The following is a 12,601-nucleotide window of genomic DNA, read 5'->3' on the forward strand; positions in this document are numbered from 1 at the left end:
GTTTATCTTTTGTTTTTATAAAACCATCTACAATCTTGTTATAAATGTACATATTTTTCTTGGTGTCAACTGATATCCCATTTTCTCTTAAGTTAATTGGGTTCTCTATTCTCCTGTTAAAAAGTATTTTTAAACATCTACTCTTAATATAAAAACATTCAAATATGAAGTTATTGTTAGACACCAAATGCCTATGCCAAATCTAACGTTTGATTCAATTAATGCCTAATATGCAATTTTTGGCATCCATTTTATCCATTTTGGCAGTCCTATACAAAGAAGCTGATAGAAAGACAATGAAGGGAGCTGGAAGACTTCCTGATAGCTTAATAGATAAAATGCAGGATTAATATAGTAAAAATATCAGAAACCATTGCAGTAGTTTAAATGCAATGGTAAAGACAGTGTGGGCAATATGGTTTCATGGGGTATCGACAGATAAATCCCCCTCCCATCACCTTTGAGACAAAAATGTTTGTGGTTACATAAAGGCAAAAGCAAAAGGAGAAACTTACAAGCGTAAACCTACCCCAACACCAGTAATGCTTGCTATCAAACCTATGTTTTAGAGATCTGGCCAGTGAGGAGTTGTTAAAAAAATGTTTGCATGGCAAAACTCAAAACTTCGACAAATCATTCAATAATGTCATATTGTCACATGTTTCCAAAAACCATTTTGTTGGGGAGGAAACCTTAAAATTGGGAGTTTGGGATGCTGTTTCCACTTTCAATGATGGGTGTATGTCCAGACTTAGTGTTTTAAAATAGTGTGGAATCAAAGACACTGGTAAAAACATGGAAGCTGCAATGAATGATGCTGACAATCTGCAGATCAAGAAAGCGGAGATTGCCATCCAACAAGTAACAAAGGAAGCCAGGACAGAAAGAAGGAGGAAAAGACTGATGCTAGAGGATCCAGATGAAGAACAAGACTACATACCTGGAAGGGGTTTTGAGTTAAAGTTCAATTTAGCAAGCTAGTTATCAACAATTTCTGTCATTTTTGTGGTTTATTGTATTTTCCTTAAGTTTGACTTTTTGACAAAAAACCTCACTATCTCAGAAACTGATAAAGATATAGACATGACATTTTTACTGCACTTTAAGGTAAGTGTAGTGGTGCTACTGATCTACTTATGATACCATTTAAAGCAAGTTTGTATATTTTACTAAAGTAATTGTGTTTTTAAATTCAATTTTATTTCTCTAAAAATATTCAAAAAATTAAAAAAATACTTATAAATGTTGTAAATTATTAATTTTAGATCAGTGGACTCCTCATACCCAACCAAGACAGGGTGAAAATTTGAAGGATGTATGACCAATAGGTTATAGGTGAGATAATGGGGCATAAAAACAGAATAATTAACATGCGCAAGATAGGGACACCAGTCTACCCTTAAATCACTGTTTACACTGATCCATTTCCACACTTTCTGTTTCTAGTCTCATTATGTCTTAGTCTTGGTCAGACGCCTTCCTCTTGAGCGCCTCGAAAGGTTTTTCTCTCCAAGTCCTTTTATTTCATGCAGCAGTACATCATATTTGGAAGAAAGAAAAGAAAGAGATTTGTCTACAACTACTAATCTTGAATATGTGACAGGTGTTTGTCATGACCATAAGCTCCGGTCATGACAACTTCCTTTTACATTAGTAGATTTGGTGGCTGACTAAGAAACTCCAAAAACTCTTCTTGAATTCATATCCTGTGAGAGCCTTAACATGTACCAGATGGGTAGGATGTCCTCAGTTCCCAACCAATGTAAAAAGGCTTCTTTTCAAAGATACTCGTGTGATGGTATGGTGGTATGTAGCTGGCTGCTTATCATGTGTTATGGGTGTGTATCTCTTTGCCTGCCAGAAGTCTTAATTTTTCAGTATGAAGAATAACTTCTGGCATATATAGAGTGATGACAAAGAGAATATCAAATGTTTGAAAGGCTTCTCCGCAGCTTTGGCGAGGATGAAGGTCGCCAGGGGTATTTTTACTGTATAGCCTTTTTTTACGAAGAATTCTGCTCTCCCATCCACAGTCCACCCCAAACAGCATATCTGAGATGAAATTCAATGAGCAAATAATATGCAATTATTGCGGCTTTAACCCCTCCATTCCATTTTATGCGTTTGACGACATACACTCTTGTGCTCACCTTGTATAGTTGGTTTATATGATCATTCCAAGTTAATTTAATGTCCAGTGCAACACCAATAACTTTTACTTGGTTATCTATAAGGATGTTAGGTATGTTCATATTCTATAGTTTCTTCTAACTAAAATTTACTTAGACTTTGTGCTAGTTAGTTTAAACTTTTAATTGGCAGTGTTATCAGTAGACCACACTCTCCACACAGAGTAGACACAGCCAGGATCATGTATCTAAAAGGATACATGCTATGTAGAGGGTTAAACTAAGTATATTAAGAGTATAGAAAGATACTCATATAGAACATAACTTGATAACAAATACTGAAAAAGAAGAACATTTGTTTACATTTATTAAATTCATAAGAAAATATTTAGAGTGTAATAGTAATGAGTCAAACACTTTTTCTCACCTGAACATTGCTTTCCGTGCTAATCATTATAGTTATCAGCTTGCCACCGTCTATCCTGAAGTTAACACATGCCAAGTTGATATTATCAAAGTAGATTCTGAGTTCTCCTTGACCAGCTTTGGTCCATTTGTTACCCTGGTCTCGGATGTGCAACGTCGCCCGTTTCTCGAACATTGGCTCGTTGTCTTCCCCTTCCGAGTACTCCCTTTCATAGTCCCCATCGTCTCCTTCACTGTATTCTATTGTCACTTCCTCTATAGTAACCGCAGGCTCTAGGAGTTGTGCTGATGAATCAGTGACCTCTGGTGCTAAACAAAATTTAGAGGTCAACATATTATGTTTACCATTGCTACATAATTGGTAAAACAACTGGATACCATTTAGTAAATACAAATAATAGTAACTTACCAGTTTTACTTTTCCGTGCTTTAACAACGGTAACACATTCTTCTAGCTTAGTTTTGAACTCATTAGCAATCTCAGAATGTTTGAACCGAACAGCAACTTTTTCCAACTGTGGTTCCCCGTACTCTTCAGCCATGTTCATACCGGCCCAGCAGAACGCCTTGTCTGAACCAGCCAGAGGTTGTAGTTCCAGTTCTGAAGTAATCAATTGATTGCATACCACCTTATGAACCTGAAAACAGTATAATTTGTAATAAAATATTATTAGTGTTAAAGCACAACTTTTCCTGATAACTTTTAATATCAAACAATACTGAAAAATAATCGGAGCAAATTAATAAAGATTACAAATGCAACTTTTAATTGTGATTAGATATTGAAAGTACTATTCTATTTAATAAATGTAAATTAAGTTTATGCTTATGCATAACAAATTCAACTGTATTTTAAGTAACAATACTATTTTAAAAGCTCATAATTCTCATGACCATTTTGATGATTGTTGTTATTTATGTTTTAATAACAATTGGTATTCTCATCATACATTGAATTCCAATCCCACAGTAAAAGGTTTATACAAATAAAGTACTTTCATGAAAACAATTTAAAGTGGATGTTGATCTAAGACATCAAAAATCTCGAAGACTCATATTTACTAACAGTGAATCACTTGTCATTTAATAGCTTTTTGATATTTTTAGTGCCGAGGGAACGTGACCTTCGTTGAAACATCTTCAATAAATCTTTCAACGAAGGTCACGTTCCCTCGTCACTAAAAATATTAAAAATCTATCCTAAATTTAACACTGGGAGCAAAGCAGAATTAAGTAACTACAGACCCATCTCATTACTACCAACAGTTTCAAAACTTTGTGAAAAAATAGTCCTCATCAGGCTATTAGAACATTGTAATTTGAACAACCTGATAAGTAGTTCTCAGCATGGTTTCATCAAAGGCAAGTCTACTATAACAGCAATGATTGACTAAGTGGAATCACTGACTGATAGCATAGAATATGGAAACCTGACTACAGCTGTCTTTCTGGACTTAAGTAAAGCCTTTGACTGTATGGGACACAACCTCATACAGAAGAAAATAAAAGAATTGGGTATAACAGCAACAGCCCTGAAATGGTTTGAAAGCTACCTCAAAGGCCGAAGTCAAGTAGTTGAACTAAAATCAAATGAAAAGGACTAACCAAAGCAATCCAATCTTAACCTCAACCTCAGAGGTGTGCCACAGGGATCTGTGCTTGGCCCAGTGCTGTTCATTCTCTTTACTAATGACCTTCCAGAATACTTACACGAATACTCTAAAACTTTGATGTATGCTGACGATACAACTTTGATCCTTGACAACAATACACCTGAAAATCTGTCTGAATGCTTTCGTTGCTGCCAACATGGTGTATCAATATTGCCATAAGTCATGATGGCAATGACTTAGTGGTTAACCCCTCTAAAACTAACCAACTAGGGTTTGGGAGAAGAGCAGGACAAATTAACTGTCTACCAGATGTCAACTTGGTTGAACAAACCAAATTCCCCGAAATCATAATTGACTCAAGCTTATCCTGGACTCCTCACATTGACCAGCTCTGTAATAGGCTAAACTCAACCTTATATGCACTCAAGCAGGTTAAAACAATCGGTGACTTGATGACAGCACGTACTGCCTATTTTGCTCTGTTTGAGACACACCTAAGATACGTCTAGCTGTTTGGGGAGGGACATCAATAACATGACCAGAATTCTGACACTTCAAAAAAAAGGCAGTTAGAATTATTGCAAATCTCCATTCCTGGGAGAGGTGCAGAGAGGCCTTTGCAACATTAAAGATCTTGACCGTGACAGCTCTCTACATCCAAGAAGTTGTCCTGTACGTTGATAGAGAAAACCTATCAAGACTCGAAAACCTATCAAGACTCGAAAACCTACACTACTATAATACCCACAACTCAACGATGTATCCACTTCCCACTCATCACTTAGCACAGTACGAGAAAAAAAACTATCCTACATGATGGGAAGAAAGCTGAGCAACTGTCTGCCAACGCAAATAAGAATGAAGAGAGGGAAACAGCTCAAGTTCGAACTCCGAAAACTGCTCTCACGCCAGGCCATCTACACGCTCGAAGAGTTCTACTAACTGACCAATCATGGACTTTAATGCTCTATGCAAAACGTTACAAGTTACCAATTAATTTAACTACCTTTTGAGACTATCTCTGTACTTGAGGTATATGAATAAAGGAAAAAAAAACTCAACGGGTAGACAAATCTCACATGGGTAATGGATAACTTAGAATGAGAGTCACTAGATAAGTTCTGATGTATGGCTATAATTGGAACAGCACAAAATAATTATAATTATCTTGTATAAGATAATTACAAAAGTTTATCAATAATAACCAATAATAATTGTATTTATTTTTACATCACAGTTTATATAATTAATAAAATGTCATATTTATTCATTCTTACAGTATAGTTATATAATTAAGAACATTCAATAAATTTCAAATCAAATTTAGAACAACAGTGCAAAATAATCACTGCTAGTGAACATTATATAGTTTTATTGAGTGCACTCATTTTTAGAGCATTAAGATGCTTCTCGAACAGTTGTGTTTGTTGATAGCATTGCAGATGCAATATTATTTTTTGATGCACTTGAAGAACAATGCATGCAATATTATTTTTTGATGCACTTGAAGAACAATGCCAATCTTGCTATTTATAGATGTATAGTCGAAGATCATTAATGTAGACAACAACCAAGACAGATCCTAGAATAGAAGCCTAGGGTACACTACATCTCGTATTTGAGCCAGAAAACCTACATTACCTGCACTGGAAACTTTAACAACCGCAACCTCACCACATCAGCAATTAATATCTAAAAGATGCAGGTCTAGTAATACCATATAAACTTTAATTTAAAATTTTGAAGAGGTAGAGGTTGAAGATGTGAGCGGTTAAGATCCCTCCTGTATCACTAATTATTTCTATGTCCTGTTAGATTTCCCCTATGACAAAAGTGGTTAGACATAGAGATTGATCTCTAGGGATACCTCTTCATCTATGTTGCAATACTTTTTGTAGTCTGGGTACCTCTTATGTCAAAATGATGCGAAGGGTTCATTTTGAGCTTCTTCATTCTTTGTCACCAACTATTTTTGGATCCATTCATACGAACATGACTCCGATTACACAAGTCAAGTCTCCAGCTTGAGATTTGAGACGCTGAACATAAGTGGAAGGTGAACTGGAGCTAAACTCAACATTCACATTGAATCAGCCCTTCCCACCATAGCTGTGTTATGTGTAATTGACCCATCATGTATGAATTACGTCTTTCCTGGTTCCAAATTAGGGCTTTTTAATGAGCAATATTATGTGAGGAAACATCCAAATATCACACAGTGCCATATCAGGAGAATAGGGGTAATAGGTAGGGTGGGTAACAATACAGAGATGCTATGATTTGCCACAACGTTTTGAACAAGGTGGCATGAACTTGTAGAAGCATTGTCTTGATGAGATTGATTTTGAGATTCAAAAGTTACTCCATATTACATTTCATAGGCCATGTAGAACTTTTAAGTACTACCACTAATGGTAGTCTGATCAGATACTAATGATGAACTGTTCCACTACAGTACAAAAGTCAGCATGATCTTGCTTTATACTTTACAGATTTCAGGCAGAGCAATGCTGTGTAATTCGACAAGACTGCATTTTGGATTTGGGTCATACTCAAACTGACTAGCTATTGTTGTCAATGTTTAACTCTTTTAGTGACAGGTGAAAAGATCTGCAGTATGTGAGCCAATAGCTTTAAGATGTAAAGAGTCGGATTCTTCAAGTTTTTGACAAAACTGGATGCAATATGACTGTTTTATGTGTTCCATCATACTGCAGATACTGTACTAAACAAATATGTGATAAGCACTCAGTACAGGGTTTGACATTAAACCCTTAATAATCCAGCATCCTATCGAGCATTTAAAAAATTGACAATTAAACAGCTATAAAACAATATATTTTTATTAAATACAATATTTTTGCATTACTTATTAACTGTTGTACCAAATATAACAATATCTTCTATTAATATACACCTGAATACAAAACAGATATAAATAGCTTCACATCAAATCAGCTGCTGACAACAAAATGCTGATTACGTATAATTAGTTATAATTATGCGAAATGCCTAAATGGTCTTTTTGGCTAGGAACTCTCATTTTATGGATTACTCCTAAGGGATAATTTGTAGTCGGCTGACACAGTATGTCAATGCCTCAGGGTCATTTCCTTTTTTAATACGAATAAGGTTGAGGTTTTAAACACAGCTTGTATATTACATACAGAATCAGAAATTGCTTTATTAAGTTTGTATAGCGTATACTACAATGAATAGTGTCATGAATACAAATACTATGATTATATTATAAAACTAAGACTAAAAAAATGTTACACACATAACATAAAATAAATAACACTATAAAATAATACAATAATTAACCATACAATCATTTATATGTAACTATTGCTCACAGGGTGGAGCGCGGTAATTTGCTGATTTGGAAATGAAATAAAAAAATTATGAACCTTAGAAAACATTACTTTTTATTTTAATTATATTGAACAGTAAGGGAATTTTTAAATTACATGGTTTTAAATAATGTATCTGGCAAATGTCGACCTTCGGCATCCACACACGGCTGCATACGTTTTCTGAAGTTTTCATGAACTCTAACAAGCATGTCGACTGGTATTCTGCCAATTTCAGCCTCAATATTGTTCCTTAGGTCTTCCAAGGTGTTGGGACGGTTGATATACACCTTCGACTTCAGGTAACCCCAAAGGAAAAAATCACATGGGACTAAGTCTGGTGAGCGTGCCGACCAGTTCACATCACCCCTCAAAGAGATAAGCCGTCCAGGAAACATTTGCCTCAAACAATTCATGGTAACCCTCGCTGTGTGTGCAGTGGCACCATCCTGTTGGAACCATGTATCCTCTAATTGCATTGCCTCAAGAGTCGGCTGAAAAAAATCCTGTATCATAGTCAAGTACCGTTCGGAGTTCACAGTTATGGGACGACGGTTATCCTGATAAAAGTAAGGGCCAATAATGCCTACTCGTGATATGGCGCACCACACAGTGACGCGGTCCAATTGCAGAGATCTCTGGTGGACTTCTCTGGGGTTTGTTTCACTCCAGTAGCGCATGTTTTGCTTGTTGACACACCCACTGAGGTGAAAATGTGCCTCATCAGAAAAGAACACAATTGTGTCACGCGGTATAGTTGTAAGCATGTCTTCACAAGAAGTATGCCGTGTCAAATAGTCCCGTGCTGACAATTGATGGACCACGCACATTTTATACCGGTGAAATCTCAGTTCATCATGAAGAATCCGGTGGAGAGAACGTCTTGAAATGCCAAGAGCAAGTGATTGCTTCCGAGCAGAGCGTTTTGGAGATTGCAGTACTGCTGCTCTAACTCTATCGATGTTTTCCGGTGTTGTAATCCTTCTCTGAGGTCCCCTTCGTACACATGACACATTCCCTGCTGTTCTGAATGCAGTTACCCAATTTACAATTGATTGCCAACCAGGAACACATCCGCATGGAGGAACAGCGAATCGTAAACGAAAAGCACGCTGCACTGCAATGATCGAGTGGGCATTTGAAAAATACGCTTCGACACAAAACGACCTCTCCTCTCGTGTCCACTGCATGATGGCAACTGGAACGCGGAGGAATACAAATCTCCCGTCATCCACTACAAGGCACGCCCACTCGCCCCTCTCTTCGGCCAACAGTGCCGCCACAGCCTGCAGTGCAAAAAAGCAAATTACCCTGTATATTACCTAGTAGACATCTCCCCTTCAAGTTCTGTTACTGAGTAATGTGCTAAATTAATCACATACATATAAAATAAATCTTGGTTTGTCGTGATTGCTGGCCAAGGTAATTTATCTCACTAATTATCTATCAACTCAATAGTATAAGGAATTTGTTACATTCTAAACTTATTTTGTATTCTAACCTGCTCTCTCCTGAGTAGAAGACGATATGTGTTGGTTTCTCGATGTCTAAGAATCTTCATATCTCCAATACCTCTTTCCTTCCATTCCTTACTTTCAGTGTTGTAACGGTAAAATTTGGCTCGGTGGCAAAACTCTGCAACAAATGTATAAAATGAAACAAATTACCTGTTCAAATGACAATATTAAATTGCAATCAGTAATAACGAAAAATTTGTGATGCTTTGACCATAAAAGCGCCCTCACTAAAAAGAAAACTAAAAACAATCAAATGATCTTCAGGCCAAAGTTTGTATTAGATTATATTGGTCCTAAAAAGGATACATTATAGTTATTAGATGGCAGCATAGTATACAACTCTTCATAAGAGTTTGAAATTGTTGAACGCTTGTCAAGCGGTCTGCTGTAAACAGAACCCCAGGATCTAGGTGAGTGCTCTGATTGTGCAATCTGCAACAGCAGTTGCCCTCAACGCTTCCGTATAATGATGTGGATTCCACAACCTCCACAGAGAAGGCTGCTTTGGTGGATCATATGAAACTCTGGACTGTTGTCTCGACCTCAAAGTACTGAACATTGTCATTCAGGCTATGGCCAGGAGTGCCCACTGTCTTCACCAGGCACTGCAAATTAGCATCTTCATTCAGAGGATCTTCGTCTGTGGTAAGGAGTAAGATGATTGGCAATTTCACAAATACCCAGGAAGCATTTAGGTGTTGGGCTCTTGTCTGTTCAACTCCAAACGTGTCTGGGATTGTTTTAGTTTCCCTTGGCAACAATGCAACTGTTTTGTTGGATTCCTGGTCATGAGGAGATCTCTGGGAATGAAAGAGCTGATACCCTGGCTAACCAGGGCTCAGCGTCAATTATGACGAGTCCTCAACCACTCTGCGGTATTTCAAGGTGTGAATCCTTTGGGGCTGTCTCAAAATGGGTTGATATGAGAGAAGGTGGAGGTTGCATCCGGATATGAGAATGAACAGAATGGTATTACAATCACCTTCCTCCAAGGTGGTGTCTGACCTTCTCTCACTAAGTTGATTGATGACTTCTTGGGTTATAGGTTTGATTACGGGACATGATCACCTGAGGAAGAATCTTCACAGAGTCGGCATCCTTCGAGAGAATCCACTCTGTAGAGTGTCTGATGAGCAGTATGAAACTACCGAACATCTACTACTCATCTAAGAGTATTTTCATTCACTGGGAACCTTGAAACATTCACAGGATTCCCACTCAATCTAAATACTCAAATTCACGGCTAATTCACGGTTTTCACGGTTAAAAAAATTAAAATTCAAGGTCGGAAAGTTTTCATAAACAACGTTACCGGTACAAACAAAATCGTGTTGGAGAGGGGCGAAAGTTGAGACGTAAACACTACAGACGCGGCGGAGCGGGTAAAATACAATATAAAACTTCTTCCCATTTGACTAAACGATGTCATTGGTCGTGCAGGAATTGACGGAAACGTCTAAAAGAACGAAATAACAATAGGCTTCGGTTACGACGCAAGCAATGGAGCGGCGAGCCCCGATTTTATGTGCGATTTGCTAACATAATGAATATAACAAGGCATATTATTTTTACAAAACATCATCATAACAGTCATCAAAGCAATGACAAAGACAAATTTCAATATAATTAGCATGCACATAGCTCATAATTTTCTTTAACTTACCAAGTTTGTTGAAATCTGAAGAGAACTTTGTTGACACAGGTTAGACAAGATGCAGGGTGACAGGATTCGTACGTTGGCTAAGGGCTAACTCGTTTGAGTCCATGAAGTACACTTGCGTGATTATTAAATTATTTTCTTGTTTAACACATTATTATTATTATTTCGATCGATTTTCTTCCACAGGAAAATTTTCACATAATCACAGGTTCACATTTTAATTAGTACATAAGAAAAGGCAATTTTATTGAAATTAAAATAACATATAAACGTTAAAATGTATAAAAATTATATACAACTTGTTATAAGAAAAGTTATTTGGTACCAGTTTTTATATACAAAAAAAATTATATTTGTACACATAAATAAAGAAATTGATAAAAATGTCTAGAATAAAAGTGAATTACGATTTGCCACTTTTTGCTAAGTTCCTGTATCTTATCGTCCGTCACATTATTATACTATTTATTTACGCAAGACCCTAAATTAATTCAATTTATTGTTCCACCATAAATTAAATTTTTTTATAATTATTACATTGTGTTAACAGTCATTACACACAACGATATAGATATCGTACTGAATAGCATTTTTCTCATTAATATTTAAATAAAATAAGGGATTTAATAGAATGAAATTAAGTTTTAAAATGTAATTTAAATTCCTTACATTAGATTAAGGATTTGTATACTTTTTTTTTATTTTATGAAAACAATTAATAGACTATATCTGATACAATAAAACTCCAATACGAAAAAGTGTTTTACATTAAACGACAATCTATCAAGTAATTAAATTGTGTTATTAATCTCGCGTTCAATCAGAGAATGCCTTGTTTACAGCTGCGTTGCGTAGCCAAGGCCCGGAAACCTGGCGACAAAGACAGGCCTCACGTGATTTGAGCCGGAAGCGTCATCTCCCACCCGGCCCTTCCTTTTCCTCATTTGTTTATAAACCATATTATCAGTAAAATCGCTCAGATAGCAGCACTTGTCAAACTTCGTGGTCTATCCCCTACATTGCGTGCTACTTTTTACTTTGCAATAGCGAAGGTCAACTTTCCCATATGATCGTCTGACGACGACCCGTGTTGATTTTTATTTATTCAAAAGTTGTAGAGATTTTCACGGTATGTAAACAAAATTCACGGCTTATTTAAGGTTTTTTCACGGTGAACGAAATTCACGGCTTTATTCCCCGGTTTCACGGTTTTTCACGGTCGGGTGGGGACCCTGATTCATAATGCTTCACTACATGCCTAAACTACACACACCCACTATTTGGCTATATTATAATTATAAACAAACGTAAACATAACCACAACATTCTAACACCAAAACATTAGACTGACAAAAATGAAAACAAAGCGTTTGTTTACGTCATTGACAACAGGCCAACTTGATCTTAAACTTTCGGCTTTGTTACTGATTGATCAGCTGTGTTTGTGCATCATATTACATGCTTAACAGAAAGTATGTTTATTTTTTATGCGAATTCAAATGAAATACGTGTAAAAATATCATGTATGGTATTTTTAATACATTTTCTTAAAAACAGTCAGTTACATGGACATCAAGAATTTATGCATGTTTTTAATTTTAAAACGTCCGGTTATTCAGATGCTGGCACTGGAAGGATTAAATTTGCAAAGTTTTGACTAATTTCAGACAGGAACAGTTAAGAATAAAATATTCTTACCCTTTTCTTCTTCTTCTTCTCCTGTACGCACTTCTATTGCATCTGGCAGGGGAATGATAGGTTCAAACACAGGGTCGTGAGTAGTGTCTCCTTCCCCTCCTTCACCACCACTCTCATCCTCCTCCTGTTCTCCTCCTCTCTTGTTATCAAAAACTGTTGCACCGGCACCTGCCCATGTGAAATTACTTCCAGCTTTATCTACACA

At 36.5% G+C, this 12,601-nt stretch overlaps 1 protein-coding gene across 2 annotated transcripts in view; it reads right to left on the bottom strand.

Annotated features, from left to right (window-relative positions):
• LOC124359881 (E3 SUMO-protein ligase RanBP2) overlaps positions 1 to 12,601 on the bottom strand; it is a 141,968-nt gene that overhangs the window by 10,187 nt on the left and 119,180 nt on the right. For both annotated transcript variants that reach the window (XM_046812995.1, XM_046812994.1), the window contains 4 exons: positions 12,397 to 12,594; positions 9,023 to 9,156; positions 2,965 to 3,193; positions 2,557 to 2,864 (listed from right to left, as the gene is read on the bottom strand). In XM_046812995.1, coding sequence (XP_046668951.1) covers positions 2,557 to 2,864; positions 2,965 to 3,193; positions 9,023 to 9,156; positions 12,397 to 12,594 — 869 coding nt within the window. The remainder of the gene's footprint in view (positions 1 to 2,556; positions 2,865 to 2,964; positions 3,194 to 9,022; positions 9,157 to 12,396; positions 12,595 to 12,601) is intronic.

Source organism: Homalodisca vitripennis, chromosome 4 (genome assembly GCF_021130785.1).
Source record: "Homalodisca vitripennis isolate AUS2020 chromosome 4, UT_GWSS_2.1, whole genome shotgun sequence".
In the NCBI taxonomy this organism is placed as follows: Eukaryota; Metazoa; Arthropoda; class Insecta; order Hemiptera; family Cicadellidae; genus Homalodisca; species Homalodisca vitripennis.